The 27,005-nt window shown below is 31.8% G+C and overlaps 1 protein-coding gene across 1 annotated transcript in view; it reads right to left on the bottom strand.

The window, feature by feature from the left end:
- LOC127702762 (ankyrin repeat domain-containing protein 39-like) overlaps positions 1–27,005 on the bottom strand; it is a 174,154-nt gene that overhangs the window by 41,924 nt on the left and 105,225 nt on the right. The window contains exon 3 of the mRNA XM_052207066.1: positions 18,942–19,043. Within this exon, the coding sequence (XP_052063026.1) occupies positions 18,942–19,043 (102 nt within the window). The remainder of the gene's footprint in view (positions 1–18,941; positions 19,044–27,005) is intronic.

Raw genomic sequence — 27,005 nt, 5'->3', positions numbered from 1 at the left:
TCAAGTGCAGGTGCAAATTGGTCATGGTGAATGAACATGAATGTTAACATTTATAAGTTTGAACAACTATTTTCTTCAAACAATGTATTCATAATAGACCTTTTCAACAATTGTCTACACCTACAGTTGATAACGACTACGACAGGTAAGATGTAAGTGGTCGTCTTAAAAGTAGTAATGGTTGTATATAATTGTTACCACTAACTGAATCGAAATGAAAACAAAAAGTTTGCCTATATGTATTAACCACAACGGTACGATTTTTTTTTGTTTGCTTTGGTTATAAATGGGAGTCTGGATGGGGTTTACAGAATAGACATAAATGGACCAATACTATAGAATCATTGGCAAAAAAAAAAAACAGAGAAAAATAGGCAATACAAATAAAGAATAGAGAATAATTGGGTAATAAAGGAGTAGGGCCACGAAGGGTTAAAACCGGCCCTGTCTCAGAAATTGACGAAATTACTGCAGAAGGATTACTAACTAGTGTAGTTCATAAAACGATAACCATTAGACTTGTAACTTTGTTTGTCTAGTTTTCCAGGGCGTCAGAAAAGACCAAGGTACAATGGTATTTTAGCCTTTTGCGCGTAACGTTACAATTGTTTTCATTAACGTTCTAGTAACTTTATAATCATTTTACCACAAGAATTTTTTTACAAAATATTTCTTCAATCTCGTCCATATATCTTGTTTTTTTTAACTCTATTAACAGAAACTTACTAATATTAAGGTTTAAGCTACACATAAGCGCTTCAATTAAATTTTGTATAGGTGACCCGAATACTCGTGTTCTGTATTGATATTCACCAAATAGAAATTGCAGAGACTATGTAAACAAACATAATTCCATAGCATAGATTAAATTGAAAGTCATAAAGGATTTTAAAACATATGCAATGAATGTCTTCTATTGAGCAGAAGGAATTTAGATTGAAAGCTGTAAAATATCTTGGCGAGCGAAGTACAGTCGTAAAAAAGTATGAGGATAGTTGATCACACCACATCATCTTATTTGTATATGGAAAGAAAACCGTGATTCACTTAAACACAGAAAAGTTTATTTTCTAGTAACGAAGTAAAAGATGAAAACACAGTTACAGATAAACATTGTGTATAGACAGTACATAGCATTACATGTACTTCAATAATCATAGAACACATTATAACTGTACAAAAGTCATCAGACACCATAACCACACGTGCACTCATAAACATCATTCTCATTCCGGAGGATTACATGCTTACTCTCAAAGCAACATTCAGAATTAAACACTTGAATGAACAACAGTTTCATATTAATGTCACACATTATTTTTGTACTTAATTTTATATTTCAAACTGTCTAATTATGTTGATTCTATAACAGTTTATTAACGTGTTCATTTCGTATGCACCAGGCATATTTAATTTATTCAATAGTAATGATCTCGAAATTCATAATGAATTTAAATGTCCGAAATATTTGTTTACACCTGAAACATGTTAGATTATAAATTTATATTTGTCAATACTTATGGTCAAGATTGAACTGAAATCTTACGGTTATTCAATATTTCTATTTGATCAATTATGTTTAATTCAATACACAAGCGTGTAAATAATTTCTCTTTGATAAACGGAATCAATCTGTTATCTAATTTCTGTTGACAAAATGACCGTTACTAACTTTGTTGTTAGCAACGCTATTTGGTATTTAAAGAAAGATAAATTTTTATTAAGGGACTCCGTTTGGATATGCCAACGAGAGCACATGAACTGCGTTCGGATTTTCCATCGCAATCATATATATTGTTTTTGGCTTAAAATAACTAATTTGTAACACTGATATTTTATATTTGGACTTTATTAAATGAATTTGGACTTTACCAATTTGTTTATGTTTATTGTATTGAACTGCCGACTTGTGTGTGAATAAAGAGCTAGTACCCCGCATTGTGAATCGTTCCCATAGACGGAATCCCACTCAAAGCCATTCCGGCAATATTTATCTGGAAACGTATCAAAATACTTTCTCATATTAATACTGCCATTCATACGTCACTGACCACATTACATATTACTGCTATCTCTAATTGTACCTAAAGCGCATTAAATATGTAGTCATCTGTAAAAATTGAAATATAATTCTTTTAAATGGTTCAATGAATCCTATTTATATTTTCCCAGAACTTTTTTACTAGACAAAGTAATAGTTTAAAGGCAGTGGCTATTTTGCCGGCGCCGCCAAAATTGAAAATATTCTATTTTGCCAACTCTCGGTAAGCGGAAGCCAGCATGTCAGTAAAAAAATATTTGATTACAGATATGCAATTCAAAACTGACTATTATTTCAAAACTAAATTTAATTGAAACATTTTTTATTTTGAAGCTATGTGATTGATTTTTTTAGACTGTATAGCGTTTTTATCAAATCGATATGCTATGAGATTTTGTCTTTCATTTTTTTTACAGCATAGTTCAAAAATTTGAGATTTTATTCTTATGCATACATGTAGCATTAGACTGATTTTAGAAGTAATTTCAACTACATGTTTTGATATGATTTCATTGCAAATGGATGCTCAATAGTTTTTATTTTACTTCCTTTTTACAAATTCTTATATTCACTTGGACTCATAAATATTTTAAACGATTATATGTATCTTAAATATTGTGACATTTATAATATTCAACTATATGACGAATAATAATTTGATTCTTTTATGTTGACAATGCACATTTTCGTAGTCTTTTTCACAGGTAAATATTAAAATTCAGTCTCTACAAAGAACCGGCAAAATAACAAATTCACTATACTGCCGGCGCCGGCAAAATAGTCATTGCTATCGAAATATGCTATTTTGCTTGTTTTAATTAAGATATTTTAATCAAAGACGACAAAATAGCATATTTTCTATTTTGCCGGCGGCGGCAAAATAGCCACTGCCTAGTTTAAAAACCTCAAAAATTTGACAGAATACTCATTCTCAGTTGTCCATTGTGGACGATTTCATTTAGCGATTTAGCTACTAGTAAATTCAATTAAATCTATCCGACTTTTGCATGTTTCTATCAATTACGTTTTAAAAAAACAAATACTGTTATTATTTTATGATTCGTGTTCTCGTTAAAGGGGCATTAGCTACGAGATATAGAAAAACAAAGATTTTTTTTTTTGTTCAATCATTAATGAAAGTGAAATAGTGAAATAATAATTCGCTTTTAACAGCCAGTTTGGTTGAGTTTTGTCAAAATAAGCAAAGAAACATCGCTAATGAATTATTCACTTGCAAGTAGATAATTCGACCTCATTAAATCTGTATTCATGTGAAGTTCAATTTAACCCCTTAGCTAGAGATGGGTTACGCATGAACTAGGCGGGCGTGTTCAGGTATTAAAAGAAAAAGAATGTCAACAATGGAAGTGAAACAAGTGTAAACCATTTGGTTGACTGATTCGATATACAAAAACCCATTCTTATACACTTCAGGTAAAAACGATTATTAACATATTGATTTAACCTATAATATCAAATCAAACAGACCTAGAAAAATCCAATTGCACGAGTTTGCTATCTATTTATATATTTGTTTATGTTTATATCGGGTAAGATGACCGTCGGCAGTCTTCAGAACGTCGCATCGATGGTTGATTAGATGGCGTCTAGACTAAAATACACACGAAATGCTGATACATACTATCGAGTCTATGCATCATAAATTGTTTATTTTATATTTTTTTTAATTTGGATATACGTTGTAGTATTTTATAAGTCGAATATGAGAATTTGAGTCAAATCGGTAAACACGAATTTGACAGCTAATGTCCCTTTAAGTTTTAAACTGAAATTTTTTTTTAAGGTTTTCACAATTGTCAATTTATTCTTAATTAGCTTTTATCTAGTAATCGTAACTAGTCTTGCTCGTGGTTAAAGTGTTCCGGTATTCTGCATACAACTATCATTCTTATCTCGAAAAAAGCTCGAGTGTACTTTGATATTATTTTTATTATCATTTGGTCAAATCAAACAGATTCATGCCTCAATCCGTATGAAAAAAAGAAGATGTGATATTATTGCAAAGAAGACAACTTTCAACCAGATACTGAATGACGTGCATGGATTCATTTTAAAACTAATAGAAATCCATGAATATCAGTTTTTTTATTTGGCGTTGATTGTAACGCTATAAGTGTATGTAAGCTGCGTCCATTCAAGTAATGTATTATCTATAACTATAATTAACATACAAGATCAATTATTTTCGTCTATATATAATAAGAGATGTGGTATGATTGCCAATGAGACAACTCTCCACAATGTTTGCTTTCTTTAAAGTGAAATGAAATGTGAACTATTTCTCATGGATATGTTATATTAACCTGTGAAAATGTTTTAAGAGTTTTCAAAAAGTTTGCTTCGTTGCAAAAAGTACGATATAAACATATAGGTTTCAAAACGATGAGCAAGAGAAATACTGCAATAAACGTCAATGTGACAGCTACCTAACAATGATGAAATTAGTATTATATTCTTCAACTACACTCTGCTCACTGTCACTTTCGTCCATGGCATATGGGATAAATGCTGCATCTTCAAGAGAAGCTCCTCAATTCTGGACTCCATGTGTGATGTCCAGATAATGTCTTGTATACCTTAGATACCAGAGTCTATAGGCAATGTGCGCAAATTAACATGTTTTCGTCCGGAATATGCATCTAACTTGCCGCTGGACATTAAACAGTCATCCATCATCATGAGACAAACAACTCGTGTAGTAAAATGTTGTGTTTCTTTGATATTCAATATTCTTTTTTTTTTCTTTTTTCCCAAAAAGTGAAATAATAGACGTGTAAATATCTTCTCAAAAGATTTTAATATCTTTGATCATTTATTTGATTATGTTTAAAGTCATTATTGTACTGTAGCTTTGGAGAGATATGATTGATAGTTGTTTGACGAACGTCCAGTGGCATATACTTCATGCATTTTTATGACGGAGAGCAATTTAGAGAATCTATTTCAAACAGGAATCAAGAAATTGCATGTGTTGTCATTGAACATAAGAGAAAATTCTCCATAAAGGGGAGGGGGGGGGGGGGGAATAAAGAATCATAAGACCAATAAAATCATACAACACCATGAACATATAGAGGCGACTAAAAAAAACCCAGCAATAAAAAAATATAAAAACAGGTAACTACAGATTGAACACGAACTTCGGGCTACCACAAGAAACGACAATCAGAAATATAAATATATCTCATAGATAATTTATTCATAGTAAGCAGCCATTTTTGTTGGTCGCTTGTTACATAGTCTCACTTAAATTTAAAAGAGACCACCAAAAAGGGACCAAATAAACAATTGCTCCTTGTATGCATTCTGATCAATTATGCACGCTATCCCGCGTGAATATCAGATATTTATTTGAATGTACCCAAGCTATATGATTGTGTCGGATAGTTTTGTTTCATCTTTATTTCAGTTTTCATTGAAAACAAATATTTTTTCTGGTTGAATGTCACGGACAGTATACACCATGCCCTCTTATGGCGTCGTAATTTTTATTTTAATTAAAGAAATAATAAAGAGCTTATTTAACCACTGTGCAATATGATATCAAAATTCTCACGTGGTTTCTTCTTATGTCCTACGATTTTCTATGTATGTTATTGTTCATAGTTCTGTTACCTATTTACACCATCCGTAGCAATTATTTAAAATGTTAACTTGGCATGCCATATACATGATAGAAAATGCGGACGTGAAAGAAAGCACTTCATCAAAGCGTCAACATGAGATTACATTCCGTATAGGTTACATTACGACGATTTCGTCTTTAAAAAACAAAATACGTGTATCTAAAAGGAAATTTGTATTAAATTTTTATGTTGACACCTATATCGATCTGCTGGATGTAGAATTTTACGGAAAAAAACTACGGCTCTAATTTGAAACTGTCATAATTTTGTTTGCATAGCACAGACCGGGCGACCGGGCTAATTATTACAAAATAACGTGGAAATGAACTTTAAAATAATTTGCAAATTATTAATTTTTATTTCCAAAAAATTGTCTTGTTTTCTAATAAAAAAACAGTAATGAGGGCGTATCTATCCGTGTTTAAAAACCTCGCCGGATCGGCGGTTAACGATGCTTCGCTAAAAACAAATTTAATTTTTCTTCTTTTTTGTTTTTCATAAACATGATAAATAAGAAATTAATAAATCATAGAAATTATTCTATTTATAGCAATTGTACAAGTTCTTGGTACAGATATTTCGTCACAGAATCTATCGTACCTCGGAAATGGCGGCGTTGAATCAGGATTTGCTTCTTAGCAAAAGTTAAATTTTCGATGTGGCCACAGGCCTCGACCACGCTAAATATTGTTGCAAACTGAGTCAAAGTGTCAAACAATAAAAATAAGAGTAAAATTACTTTGGTCGAGGCCTGTGGCCAATGCGAAATTTAACCAGGAAGTGTGAAATTCTTTAAGAATTTTGACATTTTGAGCGTTCCGGTTTGATTTCGGGTATTACGTCACATTAATGACGTCACAAAAATATGATTTTATACTATGATAACAAATAACGATATACGTAGATATGTTTTAGCTATAAAGGATCCACCTTATTTCTCTTTCATTTTTTGTCACCCCACAGGGCCAATATCGGCACTTCGTGGCCATACTCCTTTTAATGAATAGAGAATAATGGGCAAAATAGATAAAGAACAGAAAAAAATGGCTTACAAATTAAGAGAATACAGAATTGAGGGAACCCCACCCAGTCCCTCACGTATGAATGAAAGGGAGATCTTTAATATTCTATTCAATATTTTTAGAAGATGAGATTCCAACTACTTTAAACTAGAAAAATGAAGAAAAAAAAAATGAAAAAGTAAATATATATTTAAACAGACAATTGTTTTGTGTCTATTGGCATGGGCGGCACATGACTATACAAAGTCCGTTATTTTTGTCCTCGGATGCCTTCATAATGTTCTTTATAAAAAATACTTAGTTTTTTATTTTAAATCACTCATGCTCTAGTTCAATTTAAATCAATATTCAGTGAAAAATTTGCAGAGAACATTTAGATAAAGAGAATGTCCTATTTCATATTTCGGTTATATTTTGTTTTTAATTCCAATAGCACAAATCATAGTTTGACAATAACGAGAAAAGGCAGGCACGGACAATGGACACGGCACGATTAAAGCTTAAAATCACAAAATGCTACACATAAAACAGACATTTAGAGTTACCGAACGATCTTCAATACTGTCGAGGAATCATTACCAAACAGCGACCACGACTAAAAAAGAGATAAAATCCAAGGCCGCAGCATAATATCGTAAACTCAAAATTCTACCCTGAAAAGACTATACCATTGACCAACATATTCCGAGGTTGGAACAGGCGCATAACATATACATCGGGGGTTTTACTTAATATATAATTTGATCCAAAACCTCTACCTCTGTTTAGTCAGAGGTGAAATAAAAAAGACTAGTAGTAAAACTAGATAAGAGTAAAAACCCGAAGCGTAGACAAACAAAAGAGAAAATCAAGAAACAAAAAAAAAAATCCGGGGACAAGAGAAAAAGGGCAATTTTCTCATAGAAAACCAAAGTTATATGAGAAAATACTGACTCCGTAAAACTGGGATCAACGCAAGTGCTCCGACAGGATAAGCAGTTCTAGCTTCCTACAAGACACTAGACGTGTTTCCCGGGAACGCAGAAAATGTATCAACAACAAAGGGATAATGTCTGATTCATTCGGGTCGAATACAACTTACACATGTATAACAGTCAATTATATTCAATATGTACAACAAGCAAAGTGAAGATCTGTTGAGAAACACAACCTCTACAATGTCCCCTCGTGTTTTGATCGCGTTACGAAAAGACAGATAGTCCCGTTACACTGTCCTCTAAGTAACTTTGTTACTATGGGGATGATAAAATGTAGTCATAAAATAACATTCCAAATATAGTTAACGGCTATTGGCAAGTGGTGCGGTCTTCCATGGAAAACTCGTATAACTAAATATTAATGATCATATTTCCGAAGAAGCAATGTTTCGGATGTGAATAGATTGCCGATTTCCATTTTTATATTTATGAATTTGAAAGTGAAACGGTTTATAAATGAATGTTTACATATAATAAGTATTGTAGAAACACAGAAAATCCACAAAAGCTATTTGCTCCATATCCGTTCTTTTTTCAAAATAATACCTTTCAAATCGAATATGTAGTACGTATAAATTATATTTCATGCGTGTTATACCTGAATGATTTTTATCTTTGATACGACCCCTCTTTTTCTCCTGTAAACTAAAGGTGTCAATAGTCGGTGTCGAGAGTTGTTCAAATGGTCTAATATTAGAAAAACTGTGTACATTTATTAAGAACGTCCAAGAGAAGGTCGTTCCTCCAGATTAGAACGTTTTATTGTGTATTAATTCATACATGTATATGTAATTCATACTTACACTGTACATTTGTATATTGTTAATATGTATATTTTCTCTGTAACATTTGTTTTATGAAAATAAAGTATTTATATTCAATTAATTATTAAGTGGCTATTAACTTTTGGCAGCATGAGTCAACAAATATTTTTTACGTCTTTATTAAATTCCTTATGATTATAAGCAACTGCTATTTTTCGTTTCCTTTGTGACAATTAAATACATGTTTACAGAATTATGCCAAATGCTTCTCATTAGTGCACTTACGAAGGTCTTTTGTTGTATTTCTACGGAATAAGTGTTTTACAGCCCTGGAGGGCAAGACAAACATCAACCAATATAAGTCAACTCTTAAATATTTGTTTCTTCAATATAAAGAGTTTGCCTATTGCAATCGTATTTACCACTATTTCCTGAATATTGATTCGAGTCCGTTGACCCGTCTTATGGTCCGACAATTTTATTTACACGGCGACGCCATTGGTTCGACAGTTCATTCATACATCCGACAGCGCATCAGTCTCACAACAGCCAGTCAGATCATTACAGAACATTTGGTAGGTGGGTCCATGAGAGAACTATCCACTTAGACCAAAATACAAACATGTAGATAACTACAGGATATAGCACAGCTTTCAACAATGAGTAGAGAAAATCTTAGTTAACCACACCATGCACACGTATTTAGCTTATTCAGAATTAATAAAAATTATATAATTTGGTACTTTTGGATCATGAAAGCATCAACGCATCAACCAACACAATTCATTAAAAGTAGAAACGTCATGTTTGTCTCACCTTGACGTATGCTGTTTCCGGCGGCGGCGGTGGCGGACGTCAACAATGTTTTAGTTTGTGATTACGTCAGTTTATTAGGAACCACTAATGGTAGGTCAATGATATTTAGTATGCAGTTGTACTAGAATTGGCACATCTCATTCTAGTGGAGATTCTTTTGCCACGCCCCCCAGTCATGGTCTATTGACTTTTAAACTTTTGCTTAGATTACATTATTAGTTTGTTATTAGATCAGTTTATGGGGAAACATTAGTGGTAGGTCAATGATACTTTGGTATGCAGTTGTATTAGCATTGGCACATCTCATTTTCATTGAGATTATTTAAGATTGTCCCTCTGTTATGGTCTACTGACTTTCAAACTTTTGCTGAGTTTACATGTATCAGTTTGTGATTAGGTTAGTTTATGAGGAACCACTAGTGGTAGGTCAATGGTATTTGGTATGCAGTTGTATTAGCATTGGTACATCTCAGTTCCATGCAGATTATATGGCCATGTACCTTCAGACATGGTTCATTGATAATATTTTGCAAAACTCACATGTTTAAGTATTGTTATTTTTATTTCAACTTTTGCATTTTACTATCAAAATAAGAAAAGGCGAGACGTATCTCTGCGTTAACAGTTTTTTTTTTTTTTTTTTAACTTAAAATAAGATTTCCTTTGTACTAGACCAAGTGTTCTGAGTCAGATTATTAAAGACTCATAACACGATTTATAGTCAAACACGCTGATTTTCTGGAATAGTTGTTAAACATTTGGTGCAACTTTTGGTGTAACATTTCATCCTTTTTTTAACAATGTAGCAAAGAAGCAGCAAAACCGGGATTACACTAACAGTCTTTCGTACTCGAGGCGGAGTTACGATTTCAGTGTTCACAAAAAGGATATTCAATTTTAGAAGATAAACTGGAACGCTAAAAAGAACTAGCAAATTTCTAATAAAAATATGTAACTACAATATGTACCTCCATAGATTAACAACAAAAAACAAATTTGATATACGTGTGTTTAAAAGACTACCATACAAACATTTTACTATAGTCCGTGTAACACTTCACAATTCAAACTGTGCAAAAGTTTTCAAATTTTTTGGATTTTTTTATCAAGGTTATAAAATATCAACATTTCAAATTTTTTAAAGTTTTTAAAATTTTCAAAATTTCACCAAATAATTATATTAAGACCTGATTTTGACACACTTTGATTGTCTAAATAAATGAATCATAAAATTATGCAGAAAAACTTGTCTACTTTGTGATTACTGCTCTAAATGCGTTTATTATTATATACATGTATGTCTGTATACTTGACCTAGATACTTCCACATGGGGCTTCAATAATAGTACATGTTTTTAATAGCGAATATAATAACTAATATAGGAAACGGGATATTCGCTTTTTGTATTAACAGATAGTTCAGTATTTGCAATTTGCACTTTTGTGAGTTATCGTACAACAATCAACAAAATGCAAAGTACAAGTACGCAGCCACATCCGCTAATAATGGGGCGTGTAGAGAGAGTGCCACACTCTCTGCACGTTAAGAACCCCTGCAACAACTCTTTGAGGGGTCCGTTGCTGGCCTTCGGCAATGCGACCTTTCTGTCCCTATCCAATATACCCTTATTTTCTTGTTGCAGTCTCCCGACCTTCGTCCCAAACGGTTCTAATACATCCTTGGGTTTCAAATACTCAGCTTTGTAGGTGAATCAAGAAAAACGCTGCGGACGTATTAAATCAAGTGTTGTTTTCATTTTTATTGGATATTCCATTCAATTCAAATGTTATTGTCAATGGGAAATAGTACACGGGCGGATTAGGTATGTGTTTTTTGTTATAATAATTTTATTTTTTAAGGGTAGGCCTCTTTTAGTAGAATATTAAGGTGGTATGGGAGTATAAATTAAAAATGATAGAATTTGTTCATACTTTGCCAAAACGTAGCATATAATGTGATATGTTCAAAAATATAATAAAAATGATAGGTCACCGAGCTTTTTCTCAAGCTACAGGTTGTTAAAAAATGAAACATTTTATATGGATTATACAGGAAAAAACATCATTATGTGAATAGACACTAAACTAAATGATAGAATTGTAAAATAAAATACGAGAAGATAGCTTTTAGAAAATGCTTTCAGAATATCAAAAGAAAAGATAGGGTCATCGGTCATTTCCTGCTAAAACATAAAATTGCAAAATTTCATGTAGATTCCTTTAGAAAATGTACTATTTCAGAGTTACCTCCCCTAAATACGCCAATTTTAAAACATTGAAAATCAAGCAAAAATAATCTATGATTGTAAAATTATATATATGTATAAGTTAAAATCTTATAAATTTGTTCTTTTAAATGAAAATTTACATTAGTTAATTGCATTCCTCATCACATTTTGTTGACTTGATTGAAAATCTGGACCTTGTTGCTCATATGATTAAAACTGTTGGCACGCATTACTCAAAATGCCCACAGCTACATACCGATAGAAGGCTGCTTCATGTACCGCGGCAAATATTACATGGCAATTCAGGCTGAAAAAATCTTTATGTGATATGTTTATGTGGTATGAATGTATTCAGCTTTTAAAAGACGATCAAACTGAGTTGGATATAAATGTTCTACCTCTTATTATTATCCTGGTTCCAAGCTACTTATATTTGGTCTTACTCTTAAATGCAACGTGCCTAGCGGATAAGCAGATATCAATATTAAAAAAAAAAAGATTTGATCCGACTGGAATCCATTTCACAACCTCCCACATTCGAGGCGAGTATAACGTTCATTGCGAATTCATTGATTCAATATTTCACCTACAGTACCAATACTTACACTTGAAACCAATAATTAACGGCAATATATCATCGTCATGCAATCAAATAAAGACTTGAGATGATCGTTCAAAACATTTAAAAAATCAAACTTTCATTAAGCGAAATGATTAAAACTGCATGTACAGTTGAGTGTTTTAAAAATTTGATTAAATATCTAAACTATTAAATTTTAAAACAAATTTTAGAATTGTAATTATTTCAAGGATGTGTATGTTAGTTATACGTCCTTGGCATTGTTGTGCATTATACGCTCGGGAATATACGTCTTACTATATAATAAGCAAATTCTATATTTTTACTCTAGTCCTAAACAAACGCGCTGTATTTTTTTATTTATCTAACAAGTTTAATTTCGGATTGAATGATCATACAAGTACGGAGGCTAGGATTTATAATTCGGGTTGACCTTGACTGACTTTGTGTAATACCCGCCCCGTACCCGTTATTTTTTTCTTATAAAACATTTACATTTCAGATCCTTCTGTTTGCATATAAATATCATTATTGAAATTTCGTCTAAAAACTTACGCACCAGAGACGAATAGCAACGTATGGCTTAGTACACCTTCCAGGGCGACAGAGATACGCAAAAGAGATGAATAGCAACGTATGGCTTAGTACACCTTCCAGGGCGACAGAGATAAGAGATATGACAACGAGACATTGATACTTCCGATTCCCTTAAATCAGGCATATTGAACAATTGCTTGTAATTTTTTTCTTGTTTAAATTTCAATCTGAAAACCAGATTTAAAATAGTATTAAGTAATGTTTTCGATAAAGTAAATGAAACATAGATTTCAGCATATTCTTCTTTTAATGAGAATAATTATAGCATAAATATAATTATTCTGTATCTTCATGTTTTAATTTGTACGCTAATTGCATACGTAATTGAAAATTGTTCATTTCTTAGTTTAATGCACTACCGGAACTAAATATTAGCATTTTATTTTTAATGAAATTATACAATTGAATTGCATTTAAAATTGTATTAGCATCGGATTTATTCACGTAATCTTTGTGTATTAAACTCTATATGTTAAAATTACATTAACACCTGTAACAGTGTTACCCTTCAGGCTAAAATGCTCACAGGTTAATAAAAAAAAATGTTTTCAAAGTGCTCATCTATTCGAGAAATAAACAATGCCATTCCAATATAATATATAGATAATATATCAGTTAATACACACCGACCTAGCGTACTTAAAATGGTTGTCAAAATAAGGTAAAAGAAAAGCGTGCAATTATTTTTCGTACAGTGTCAGTAAATAATTTTTGTTCAGCAAATATTTCTGGAAAAAATCTAAACAAATAATGTATACAATTAAATCGAAAATATATATACCTTTACCATACGAATTTATTTATAAGTCGTTATTGTGAAACGTTACACGAGTGTTCGTTTTCTTTCATTCTTATTTGTCGGTTATTAGCTGTGAGAAACAGTCACGGGCGCCCTTTAAATTACGTTAAAAAATGATAAGCGAACAAGACTTTGAATGAAATTAATTCAAATCCCGTCATGCCCCAGGGAGGAAAAACGTCACAGCTCACTGGTAAAATCCAATGAATGAAATTAATAATATGTAATTTTCGTCTTTATTAGTAAAACTTGGCGAAAATGCATCTTATGTTAAAATGATTATATAAATATGATAAGACAAAATTTGCGAATTCTGTATGTACAGTTTAGTATTTTAAAAGTTTTAATAAATATCTAAACTATTAAATTTAAAAAAAAATCGAAAATTTGGAATGCTAATAATTTAAAACTTTGATAAAAAAAATTGAAAAAAAAAAAAAAAAAATTAATTGTTAAGTGTTACAAGGACCTACCATACTACATCTGCTGCGTGTGTAATATCATTTTCCTTCAGGTGAATATACAGTTTTATTCAAAATACAATTCACATAGAAAAACATACTAAAATAATACCAACAGAAGATAAATCTTTGTTTTTGTTTTCTGTCTTTTTAATGGTTATTGTGTTGTCTTGTAACAGTATTTGTTGTGACTTTATTATTGAAATTAAGTTCAAACAAATTATTCTATTTGAATAGAAACAACACAGCGGGAAGAATTGTCAGATTCTCTAACCTATAGCCACTTTACTACCTTGTGGCGATCGTATCATCACATTATGTTATAATTTATATTCATTTATTAATTGCTACATTTAGAATATCTTTGTTTAGTAATGAGGTTCAAGTGAGAGTATAAATGAAAAGAGTTGTGGGGTAAACATGTCGGTCACAACATCTACAACAACGACAAGTTATGTTAGATTCTGCTTTAAATATATGACTGAATTAATTACAAAACTCTTTCATCGTATGAATATGAAGAAATGTGCATCACTGTCCCTTTGATTTGTTATAAACAAATTACAACAAAACAACTTCTAAAGGTAAATCAAGGTCGTTGCCCTTTTGTCGTTTGTGGATACCTGTCTCATTGAAAATCATCTTTTTTTAGCTGAAAAGTTGAATTGTAAGTTTGCAAATAATCCGGAAACGTAATACGCCCATAAATTCAAGTATTAATTTTAGTTAAGAAAGAGGACATATATCCTTAAAGCAAATATTTCGCTCTCTAGTCTACCAAACGTATTATTGACACAGCATCCAATGACTTAATATATTGGTCCGGTGTGAATATACCATTGCCAATGACAAAGTGCACGTTTTAGTCCTGATGGATGTTTAGGCGTAACGAACATTTTCTCCTCTAGACTTTCCGTATGTTATGTTCTTAAAATGAATCAATACTATAAATATCAAGGATCAAGTGTACTTATATTCGTCATTTTAACTCTAGTGGATAGTTGTATCATTGGCAATTATATCACCTGATTTTTATAATTATTGTTATTTATCATTCGTGTATGCACCTGTAATGAGTCCATTGATTAAAATTAAGAAAATGTGTAAAAGTAAAAAAAAAATGGTATAACCATGTCTACTTCCCTATCCCAAATTGGGAAACTCATGTGCTATTTATGGGATATAGGGGAGTGTTGCCAGGTCTTTGAAAGTCACTGTTTAGGGCATTCTTAACTTTTATTGACGCGAGAAATTTAGAGCTTGACACATTGTAGGTCAATATTTTATTGTTTAAGGTAAATCAAGAAAAGCGCATCGGAAACACCAACTCAATAAAATATTTTCTTTTTCTTTTAAACATTTCCTTATATTAGCTGAAAGAAGTAAATAAAGAATACAACTAAGTGTTGTATGTTAAAAATATGTTTTAAAAAGAATGAACATAAATGGTATTTCGATATCGCAGGAGGCATTCGAGAAGAAGGCAAAACATGCACAGTGTCTTATTTATGTTGTTTTTGTAAATTAACTTTTTTTTTCTTCAGCCTTATAATCTATCGAATAAAAAGTCAACTTTAGCATTTTGCGCTTTTACAAAATCACGGTTGAAGTTACATAATCATGACTGTTCTCGTCCTTATTTGTATGTAATATTTGCCACTGGAATTTTGACACCAATCAATTTATCCATCCTATTCAAACAATTTCTCCGCATGCATAATTGCACCCTCCCTCCCCCTCCCCCCGCCCATTACACACACACAAAAGAGGAGAGAATATCCTATGGAAGTACATGTTTCAAATATTCAATTTAATGATATTGAATAATCCTAAATTTTGAAAGATAAAGTCTGACAATTCTGAAAATTAAGATCAAATAAAAAAATAAGAATGCACAGGTTGTTGTGCTAAGCAAACCCCTTCTTATAATTCAAAATATCGGAAAACATGAAAAAGGTGCCTGACAGATCCGAAAAGCGCACACATATTACAACTTATCACTGTTTATCTGCTGACTAAATGTGAGGTCATTATGTTGAGTAGTATTGAAGAATTGTGTGACGAAACAATTTCAGTTCATTCAGCATATTGATAAATTCAAAGTATCGGCAAACAGATAGTAGGTACCTTACAGATCCAGAAAAAAAGTGCTCGCACGTTACAACTTATCACTGTCCAGCTACTGACCATTTATAAAGTCGTTATGTTCAGCAGTTCTGAGAAAAGAGAGACGACAATATTTGTTGGACACACGAACGAACGGCCAGACAGTGTGATTGCAGTAAAGCGGTTAAATGTAAGACATTTATTCAATGTGAAAATATATGACAACCAGAAATAATCCGGTTTAGAAAATAATTTAAATTTGTGGAATGGTACTTAAAAAAGGAATTTTTAGCAAGTACACTCTGTAGATCTTTACATGTCACGTATGCACATACATATTGCTAATAAAAAAATCTCATGAGTTATCAAATTACAAAATTTTAGATTGTCATCCTCACTCTCTGAAAACAAACATCTCTAGTTAAATTCAAATGCATTTTACTAATATAAAATAAGGAGATGTGGTATGATTTCAAATGAGACAACTATCCGCCAAAGTTCAAATGAAGTGAGTGTTAGCAATTAAAGCTATTTTGTTTTATCTAACTACGTTTTCACAAAATATGACAAGAAACAAAACAAATTAAAGATCATCTGTTTGTACAAACAATTGTTAGGTGAAGAACTGTAATTTTTCCCTTTCTCATAAATTACATTTTTGGTTGGTTAATTTGTGTTTTTAGACCAACCAACCAAGTGACATTTGATATCAATTAGTTGTTTGGTCGGTTGGTTTAGATTGTTGATTTATGTCAGTGTGTGCGTGTTGGTTGGTTTTGTGTTTGGTTAGTTAATTGTTTAATTGATTGATTTATTAACATTTTACATAGTCGAGTTTGACGAATTTCGCATACATTAATCAATGATTGGCTTGGTTAGTTAGTTTCGTTGGTTGAATTTATTGATTGATTAATCTATTGATTGATTGATGACAGACTGTCAAAGTTGACGAATTTGATTGAAAGTTTTCATTATGTGTTGATACACAAAGATCATATCGGTTAACTGATTGGTTAATTGTCTATATGACGTCCAGTGACAAGTATGTCACGTACATTCTTGACACAGAGAACGGGGGGTAATGTGTCCCCCTCACCTACAAACAAAGAAGCGGGAAAGGGATCAGGTTCTCGAGTTGTTACATAGAACCGTGTCTTTAGGAACAAGCGAACAGGAAATCGAGACCCTGGACCACCTATTAAATACTGATATAGAGTCTCTAGGAAAAAGCGAAACAGAAAGATGTGATGAGGAGGGGGGATGCGTAGTCCTCTTTTCTGATCCGAACCAACAACGTTATTTTCATTTCAAATGATGCTATTTCTAGGAACATGCAAGGATTGCAACACCAATCCACAATTTTTTTTTCAGAATGCACACATAGTTCAACAGGTGTGACTGTACTAAAACCCACACGTGTATTTATAGCGATAACATGAATATATATTGTTTTTTTTTATTTACAGATAAATTGGTGTATAATCGCTGACCACGAGTCTTCATTCACAGTATGCCAAAAAAGTCTATACTTTTTAGTAATTTAACAAAACGTTTATTGATTATTTTCAGAATATACACACATTGGAATTCTATTTTGAATACACAATGCATTTGCATAAACTTGATTGCAGAATTTCAGTTATATTTACGGGCAGAAGGCGATTTCTATGTTATTGAATTATGTCCCCAAGATAATTCAGAGGGTCAAAAAATTTTGTCGATGTCTATGAGCGAATCTAAAAAGTAACGACAACAGTAAATGTCAAAGTTTCTAAGATGACCTGTGACCTGTGGAGTTGACCTAATGTTTTTTTTATTGACTAGGGACCTCAAATCAAAAGACTCGAGGTCTCGATAATTTAAATGTATGAGTTACATCAACATACGATTTATATCGAACACAAACAGTGAAATAACTTTGATAACATGTTAACGGATTGCTTCAGTTCAAACTGATAGGATCATGCAGAGGAACTTGGTAACGAACATTTTAGATAAAAATTTAAGCGACATCTTCTACAGTTTCTGAGGACTTGTGATAAAAATAAAACAGTTTACGAGAAGATAACTCTCATGTCGAAGAGTTTTGGTTAAAAAGAGTGATTTTCAAAAAATGCAATGACTGTTCGATATCATATACCAACTATCTAATCAAAATGTTGCGGAACAAAAGTGACACTTCCGAAAGAAAAGTGGAGGAAGGAAAAAAAGTTACAATCAGAACAAAATCAATTAGTTTTTCCACGGCAAGGTGGATATTTGATATTTGAAATTGAGAATTATAAGATACAAGGATAAATTTAAGAATAAAAGACACAATCTTTCGTGTAGTATATTGATCGATGTCAAAAGGAGATGATCTAAAGCAGATATCTTTTAAGTTAAACAGGTTATCAATTTAAGTTTGCACCTGGTATTTTGACTTTTCTTTATTTCACGATTTTTACAAACACTTTTAAACATAAATTGCAACTTTAGAATTTGCTTTATTTTTTATTTTTCTTAATTACAATAAATCTTAAAACTCTCCAAAGCAAATGTGTATCCAAAAATATTAGACGAGTATGAATCTTAATTTGATATGGCTGTAAACAAAGATTTTAATAAAAAAACATGTACGTAAAAGTTAATGAGACAGCAATCCAATGAAAACAAATAATCAAAACACAATTGAAAAGTAACATCTCGTTTATAGGGGGTATCATGCCATCTTTAAAATGAGACACGTGTCTATACAATTTGTCAAATTTTTAATCTTTCAAAATCGGTAAATGATGTAAACACAACGAAGTGTTATAATTGTTGTCTACGTGTCTGTAATGGTTGACGGTTGATGTTGTGTTTGGTGTCTTTAATGATTCCCTATATAACTTCATAATAAAGTATAAAACATCCAATATTACCTGTGACTTATCCAAAGGATTCATTCCCCCTTCCTCAATCAGCCATTGTACGACATGCAGATGTCCATTATTAGCAGCCACGTGTAATGCTGTGTATCCACCCTACAATAAAACAACACTCATATCAATCTAGAACTGTTATAAGATCATAATCTAGGCAAGTTCTGTAGTATTAACAAATAATATATAATGTTTTCTCTACTTTATATCAAATCTTGTGTGATAAACTGAAATTTGTTTTGTTATAAATATAAAATAAATATCTATCACATGAATATCTGATCAACACTGAATAAAATGAACTTTCACACATTTGTGTCATAAACTGGAGAATTGCGTGCAAAGACAAAATAGATATCATAATAATCAGTGATCAAAACTGAATAAAAACACGGCTGTCATTCGGTATACCGACAAAAAAGATCGTGAAAAAATAAGCAATGATGGTCAGGCATTATGCATAACACTAATCAGTGGTCAAAACTGAATAAATTCATGGCTGTCATTCGGTATACCGAGAACAAAAGATCGTGAAAGAGTAAGCAATGTTGGTCAAGCATTGCAATCAGATAGTTAAAGATCTAACATCGGATCGTGAATGTAATTAAAAACAATCAAACTACCAAATCCGTGAAAATAACAGTTGTGTTACACAAAACGCTTGATTAAACGAAAATTTACATACTTATAAATTATAGTGTATATATAAAAAAAGAAGATGTGGTATGATTGCAAATGATACAAATATCCGCAAGACCAAATGACATAGAATTTTTAAGCTATAGGTCACCGATCCGCCTTCGACAATGAGCAAAACCTACACCACATAGTAAGCTATAAAAGGCCCCGAAATGACAAATTTTAACGTAAGACAATTCAAACGAGAAAACTGAAGGCCTGGTTTATGTACAAAACAATACACGAGAATATAGTGTATATTTTTGTTTCGTTGCACATTTTTAGCCGCCTCGATGGTCTCGTGTTCGCGGCCGTTAGCTCGAACCCCGGCAGGTTCAAACCATAGACTTTAAATAAGAACATTTGTTGCGTCTTCGATAAGCACATGGCATTAAGGTGTGAGAACAAAGGCTGGTTGGCTCTGAGTCAGAATGACATTTTCAGGTAGGATGACATGTCTTATGTGGACTTACTTTGTGCACTAGCACGTTAATCCGACTCAGCTTGTCGGTCTAGTACAAAGCAGGGTAAATATTCATACTACATTAACATGTTTCCGTCCTGACTATGCATTTAATTTGCCACTGGGCGTTAAACAGTCATCCTTAATTGAAGCACATTTGCCCTTCATTGCGTCAGTTTTGTTTTTCGTTTTGAAAAGAGCAAGACGTACGTTTTAGGAATATTGACTTTCGGAATTTATCAAAGAGCTTTGAAATAACGTTTACTTATTACTGTAAGCAGTTTAAAACGAAATATATGCAATTGAAGTAAATTAAAGGTACTTGTATCATACTGTTGCATGATAGAAATGCATTGATTGTATTATTAATCATAGATTGATCGGTTACTAAATGTATGTAATGGCCGGCGGCAAATATTACACATTGATGAGCACTAAGATATTCGACGGTTTCAATAGAAAATTAAAGTTAGATTAAGTTAAAATGCAGTTTATTACGAAATAATTGTAACCTGTATTTTAAATCTTTCAACATTTGTGTTGAGGAAGGTCAAAGGTGACATTAATTTACATTGCTTTGTTCGACTAAAATGACAGGGTGAGCGTATGTCGGCACTAGGTTATGTCGATCAGAATACATTGTTACGAATCGGAGCCGAGTTAACCATTGTTATAACTTTACTCATAAATACTGTGCGTTTGTGGAAAAAAGTAAATATCAGTGATGTTCATAAATTAAAACATGCATGCTGCTATTTCCAAAACATGATTTGAATGTCGAATTTAAGGAATGCTCTGATTTCACGAATAACATCTCTGTCTCTTGCTTTTGATTGATATACTCCTGCTGATCATGTAATAGTGCTCGCTGAACAGCCAAAGATCAGCTCCAAGCCTGTGCACTTCGGGACGTAATTTATGGATACAAATAAATAATTATTTATGAATTTCTGTATATGGGAAATGTAGAATAGTATGTCATGTCGTTATGTACCTATAATCCTTTAATTTATGAAATTGACATTTTAATTATTATGAAAATAATTATTCTTTTTCATTTACGCAACTCTATATGCTTGTTTTTGCCACTTTATTTGTGAACTTATTCATTTTGCTTTTTTTTTTTTCATTCAATCAAATTTCCTCATTCAATTCGCTGCTTGTCTACAAAAATAAATATGTCTTTTTTTCATTTTTGCAAACACCTTTGAAATTCTTGTAAGATTTGTCTTTATCAGCTCTCGGGTACATATCAAAAAATGAATCCATTGTTGTGCATGTGTATCTGTGAATTAAGGAGTACCTACTTTATGAAAACTCTAGATGGTAGTAAACATTTGTGTTTTATCCTTAGTCTGTGTTCGGGCTGTTTTTTTTTTTTTTTTATAATTTACAGGTTTATTTCTACACTGGTGAACATTTTGGTATCTAACTTTTCTTTCAGAGCTATTCCAAGTCTTTAAACTTGACGTTCCCGGGAATTAAATGTCGATGTATAAAACTACCTTTTAAATCGCGAAAAACTGCAGTTCGCTCATATTTTGTATTTCTCATTTTAGATAGTGTGTATAAAATGAGGGGATGGGTGTACACGACACTTCTTTACAACTTAATGTTAAAATTGTTATCACACAATAATAACGTTAGATTTTGTTTTTTAAATATCGAATACGCAAATAAATCTCTGTTATTTTTTCATTACTGAAGTATTTTTGTATTGACCGGTTTCTGGAGACATTTGATTGGCCATCAGTTAAAAGTAGGTGTGTCAATATGTCACTTTATCCAATCGGCATTGGACAAAGCTTGATGAATGCGATGATGCTTGGGCACTAATAATAAGATAGTAATACTATGTGAAATATTACTGTCTCAACAATTGATCGGAGGAGGGACAACATTATGCACACGACACGCATATTTGTCTTAGGCTATCTATGATCGATGTGTCATTAATTAAAAGCAATTCGTGGTTTGAAAATCGAAATGTACTGCATGAGGTTATAAAAATAGCAATAATATAAGGTAGTCATTTTTATATAATCTAAATATGCAAAGTCATGTAAACATAATTAACGAATTTGGTCATTGGGTATATTTACTGAGAATATACATAATTTTCTCTAATTTTTACACGATTTATCCTTTTCCTAACCTGTTAATTATTATTGTTTAATCAACGTGTGGTTCGTTTGATCTCAATTATTCACTGGTCAAAATTCGATTTTAAAAGACGTCAAATTTTCTTGCTTTCTTTTGAATTTCCTATTATGACGTCATGAAAAAAGGCGACAATGCCTGATGACTTCACATAGAAAGAACACCTCTTTTTGCAGATCATTCGAAAGGAAGGATTGAATTTGTCTACATATCGTTTAAAAAACATTAGAGAAACAGATTCCACCATCAAATCTTGTGCAATATGATATTTATCCACTCTCGCCAGTTAAATTTTAAATATTTAAAACTTAACTGTCGAGAGTGGATAGATATCGTATCACACTCGATATGTACAATGGTAGAATCTACATGTATATAGCCCCAATGCGGATTGAATTGATTTTTCCCTAAGACTAACATTATGAAGTATTATGAATTGATATTTATTGAATTAGATACATATAATACACTTAATTATTTATCTCTGAATAAATAATTATTTATTGATTTTAATTAATTGTTTTTAGTAAGTACTGGTAAAAAAGATATTAAAGAAAAATCAGCGAAACTAAACATTTTCGTCATTTATCATTGCACCAGAGAGAAACATAGGCTGTCCAATACACAAATAATTTGCACAATACAAAGTTTTGCATAAAAAGCATTTTAAGTAGTAGCTTTTTTAGATTGCACCATTTTCATCTTATCTTAAATATAACTGAAATACACAAAACAAGGGGTTGATGCTCCTTACTAATAACGTGTATGACAAATAGACTAAGGAAATGTTTTTTTAAAATTGTTCGTTTTCAGCGACTAATTATGCAGCAATGGATTGAGACCGAAGGAGACCTTTCAGATTTTATAATGCATGCAGACTATTCTTTCAATGATGTTAATTTCAATGTTTGTCACTGACGATCTTTCGTAAGATTTACAAAGTTATGTTGGCCTTGTACAATGTATTATTAAAGAGATCGAATAAAAGTTCCTGCCGTTACGGAACAGCTTTTTTTTATATTACAATTTCCCCATAACATTTGATGTGAAAGTCATAATCGATCGTCAGTACATATTTTTATATGAAAACTTGCTAGTACATTCGATTTATAATAATCAAGAATGCAAAACCCTTGAAAACATTACTTATGAGGTAGATCTAAAAATAAATAAAACCAAATGCTCCATTATCAATATATATAGACCCCAAAAATTGAGTGATCAGACAGTCAGTGAGATTATTATTACAACTCTCGATGAATGTATTACATACACATTATAATAATTATTTAGTAGTCGGTGACATTAACTACGATATCTTTTGTCAATCCAACGGAAACAACTTACAGGATATTATAGAATTGAGAATGGAAATATAAATAGATATAAGAAGATGTGGTATGAGTGCCAATGAGACCACTCTCCACCCAAATCACAATTTGTAAAAGTAAACAAGAAGATTTCATTAGCTCTGTGAATGCTTTGAATACAAGTCCCCAATCAGCAAGCATTTTATCGATTAAACTTCTAAGTCATTCCAATTATCATCCCTGTCAAGTTAGCTCGCAACTGTTGTCTGGTTTTAGAAGTGTACAAAAATATGAGACTCTAAAGAGCCTGTTTCGTTCACCTTGGTTTATGTTCATATTTAACAAAGTACACTCTCCAAAATTGTAGACGAGAATAGAATTCATGACAAAAATCTCTGTTTTATTGTTCTTGGATTGCTGATCATTTAATCTGTTAAGTTTCTCACTATCTTCTTTAGTTTTTATTCAAAACACAAACGAGGGTAAACAAATCCTCATTTAATGGCAATCACTCCTATAAAGAGTGACAGTCTACTAACTATATCTGCAAAATTTGACTTGTTAGTAGAGCTTGACTTGCTGATCATTTTTGTGATTTAAAGTGTCTAATTATCTATTATAATTGTTGTCATATAAGGCAAAACGCAAACAAATGGTAAAAATCGTCATCAAAGGGCAATGACTCTAATAAGGAGTCGACTAATGATTTCGACCATTGGATTTATTTGTAGAACTTGTCTTGCTGATAATTTTTGCAATTTAAAGGTTCTCGCTATTTATCATAATTTTCAAGATAATAGAAAAAAAGTGAAATTTGTCATTTAAGGGCAATAACTCCTATAAGAAGTCGTCTGACAGTTATGACGTATATAGACAATAGGTAGAACTCAACATTCTGAACATTTCTACATCTGCGTTTTACCCCTATGTTCTATTTTTAGCCATGTCGGCCATCCTTGTCATCTGACACAATTTTAAATCTAAACACCCTAATTATGATTGTGGCCAAGTTTGGTTAAATTTGGCCTAGTAGTTTCAGAGGAGACGATTTTTGTAAAAGTTAACAGACGACGACGCCAAGTGATGAGAAAGCTCCCTTGGCCCCTCTGGGCCAGGTGAGCTAATAAGTCTAACAGAGAACCATACTAGCCCTTTTAAATTTTCTATTGACAAATCGTACATTAAAATGAAATAGAAATAGAAGAAAGAATCAAAACGAAAGGTATATGTAGGTGGATGTGACTTTAGGGGGAAATTAATCCGTTTATTAACATACATGTATAGCCGTAAACAAAATGTTATTTTAGTTTTGGAACTGACATTAAGTTTTCTGTAAGAATGTTTGACTTTTGGCAGCTCGTTCCTCCGCAGAAACACTAAACACAAACGCACGATGTACAATACAACAACCAGTCTGTAAAGGATTAAGGGATTAGATTAAATGAATATGATTTATTTGTTAAGAAATTTATTTATTTTTACTTTTTGATAAATATTATAAATAAATTGTATTTTCTGTAATTCTGTTGTACTTATATGTACAACGACATCATTTAACCGAAACAGTTTAATCAATTTAAATTCAGATGAATCTAAATCAACACCGAGGAAACGGAAACAAATGCGAACCTGCTTTGTAATTACATAATAGTTAATGAAAACTGGTCATTATCGTGATATATGGACTGCCTAAAGGACAGTGGTATTGACTAAGACAGCGATAATGACTGAGCTGTAGGCGAGGTCATTATTGCTGTCGCAGTCAATACCACTGTCCTACGGGCAGTCCATGTATCACGAAAATGACCAGTTCTTCAATAACCATTATGTTTATTTCATTGAGGAACCATGTTTTTAAAAATTCTCATAAATTCAAATTGTTCAAAAAAAACTCGAGTTATTGTACGATTTCTATAGGAAAGAGTGAAGACCAGTCATAGTGATAACTATAAGTCACTACCATTCATTAAAATAAAAATTTTCAGTATATGGATATAGTGTATTTTTCGTGGAGTTTTCTTTTCTTGCAACTTCAAGGACAGACGAAAATATTTATTTTCCATTAAATACGTATATACTTGGTGATAAAATATATTCAAACCGCTATTCTGTTCCGTACAACAGACAGCAGATAACCAGAAAGTCGGAACACCTAAAGAGAAAGTGTCTGAAGTTCAATAGACTCATTACAGAATACCGAGTCTCCGTTGATCATGTTATTGGCGAATTGAAATGAATTAATGTCATGGGAACTCTTCTGAGGCATTCTCGTCACAAACATAATGCCATAGTTGAAGTTTATGGTAGATTTTTCAATCGCAGAAAAGCTCTTTTCAATTAAGACTATACTGATTAAAGTACAATGTTTACAATAGTTTTACTATTTTGAGATCGCCTGGTCATTTAACCTGCCTTATTCCGAATTAGGTCGGAGTCGTACACTTATGGTAAATTTCTAATAATACTGTTCCAGTTCCCAAAAAGCAACAAAAAAAAAATCAGTTAAAGAATTTTATAAAATTTTAGATTAGATATAGAAGCTCTAAATGGTGTCTTAACATCTATACATTCGTCAAAAAGACGAAATGAATATGAATGATTGTTATCAAAATTTTGAAAATGAGTTATTAAATATGTTTGATAAAAATACACCAACAAAAAAATATGTATAGGGAAAAAATCAAATTAAGTATTTGAACAGAGAACTGAAAAAAGCATAAGTATTTTCAAAAAAGATGCACTGGTGGTTGCAAGCATAAGACATTTGGCAATACAATCAAGCTTTATTTTTCAATAACGGCTACACATTCACAGTAAAAAATAATGTTGCAAGAACATGTGCAATTATTATAGCTAAAAAAAGGAGATTACGCAGAGGTTTTTAATCAATTGTTTGTGAATGTGACCAAAGATGTTGGTAAAGATCATATTTTTGACAAAAACAATCATCCAAATTTACTTAAAGATATAATTCTTTTTCAGAAAAAAAAAACTTTTTATTTTTAACCAACCAATGAGGAGAAAATAGCCAAAATTATATATACATTTGATGTATAAAAAAAGGCTACAGATGAAACAAAATATCTGTTAAACTAACAAAATGCTGTAAACCAGCAACTATTAAAACTATCACCGACGTGATTAATGTATCTATTGAAAAATATTCTTTCCCAGACTAAAAAAGGCACAGGTGGCACCAGTTTTGAAAAAGAGAGATCTTTCTTTAAAAAAACCTACAGACCGGCGAGCATTCTCCAGATCCCCTCTAAAAAAAAATTAAGCGCTAAGCAATAAGCAATAAGCAATTGTATGCAGGCAAATCCTGAAAAAGTCCAGGCTATTGCTGTTGGTAACACAAGTCAGATGATTAAATCTCCTTTTTAAATTAAAAATACTTATATATCTTGTGAAGAAACAGTCAAGTTGTAGGTATATATAAATGTTAAGTTAATT

This window comes from Mytilus californianus, unplaced genomic scaffold (assembly GCF_021869535.1).
Source record: "Mytilus californianus isolate M0D057914Y unplaced genomic scaffold, xbMytCali1.0.p SCAF_5, whole genome shotgun sequence".
NCBI lineage: Eukaryota > Metazoa > Mollusca > Bivalvia > Mytilida > Mytilidae > Mytilus > Mytilus californianus.
This window is presented reverse-complemented; position numbering and strand designations above follow the sequence as displayed.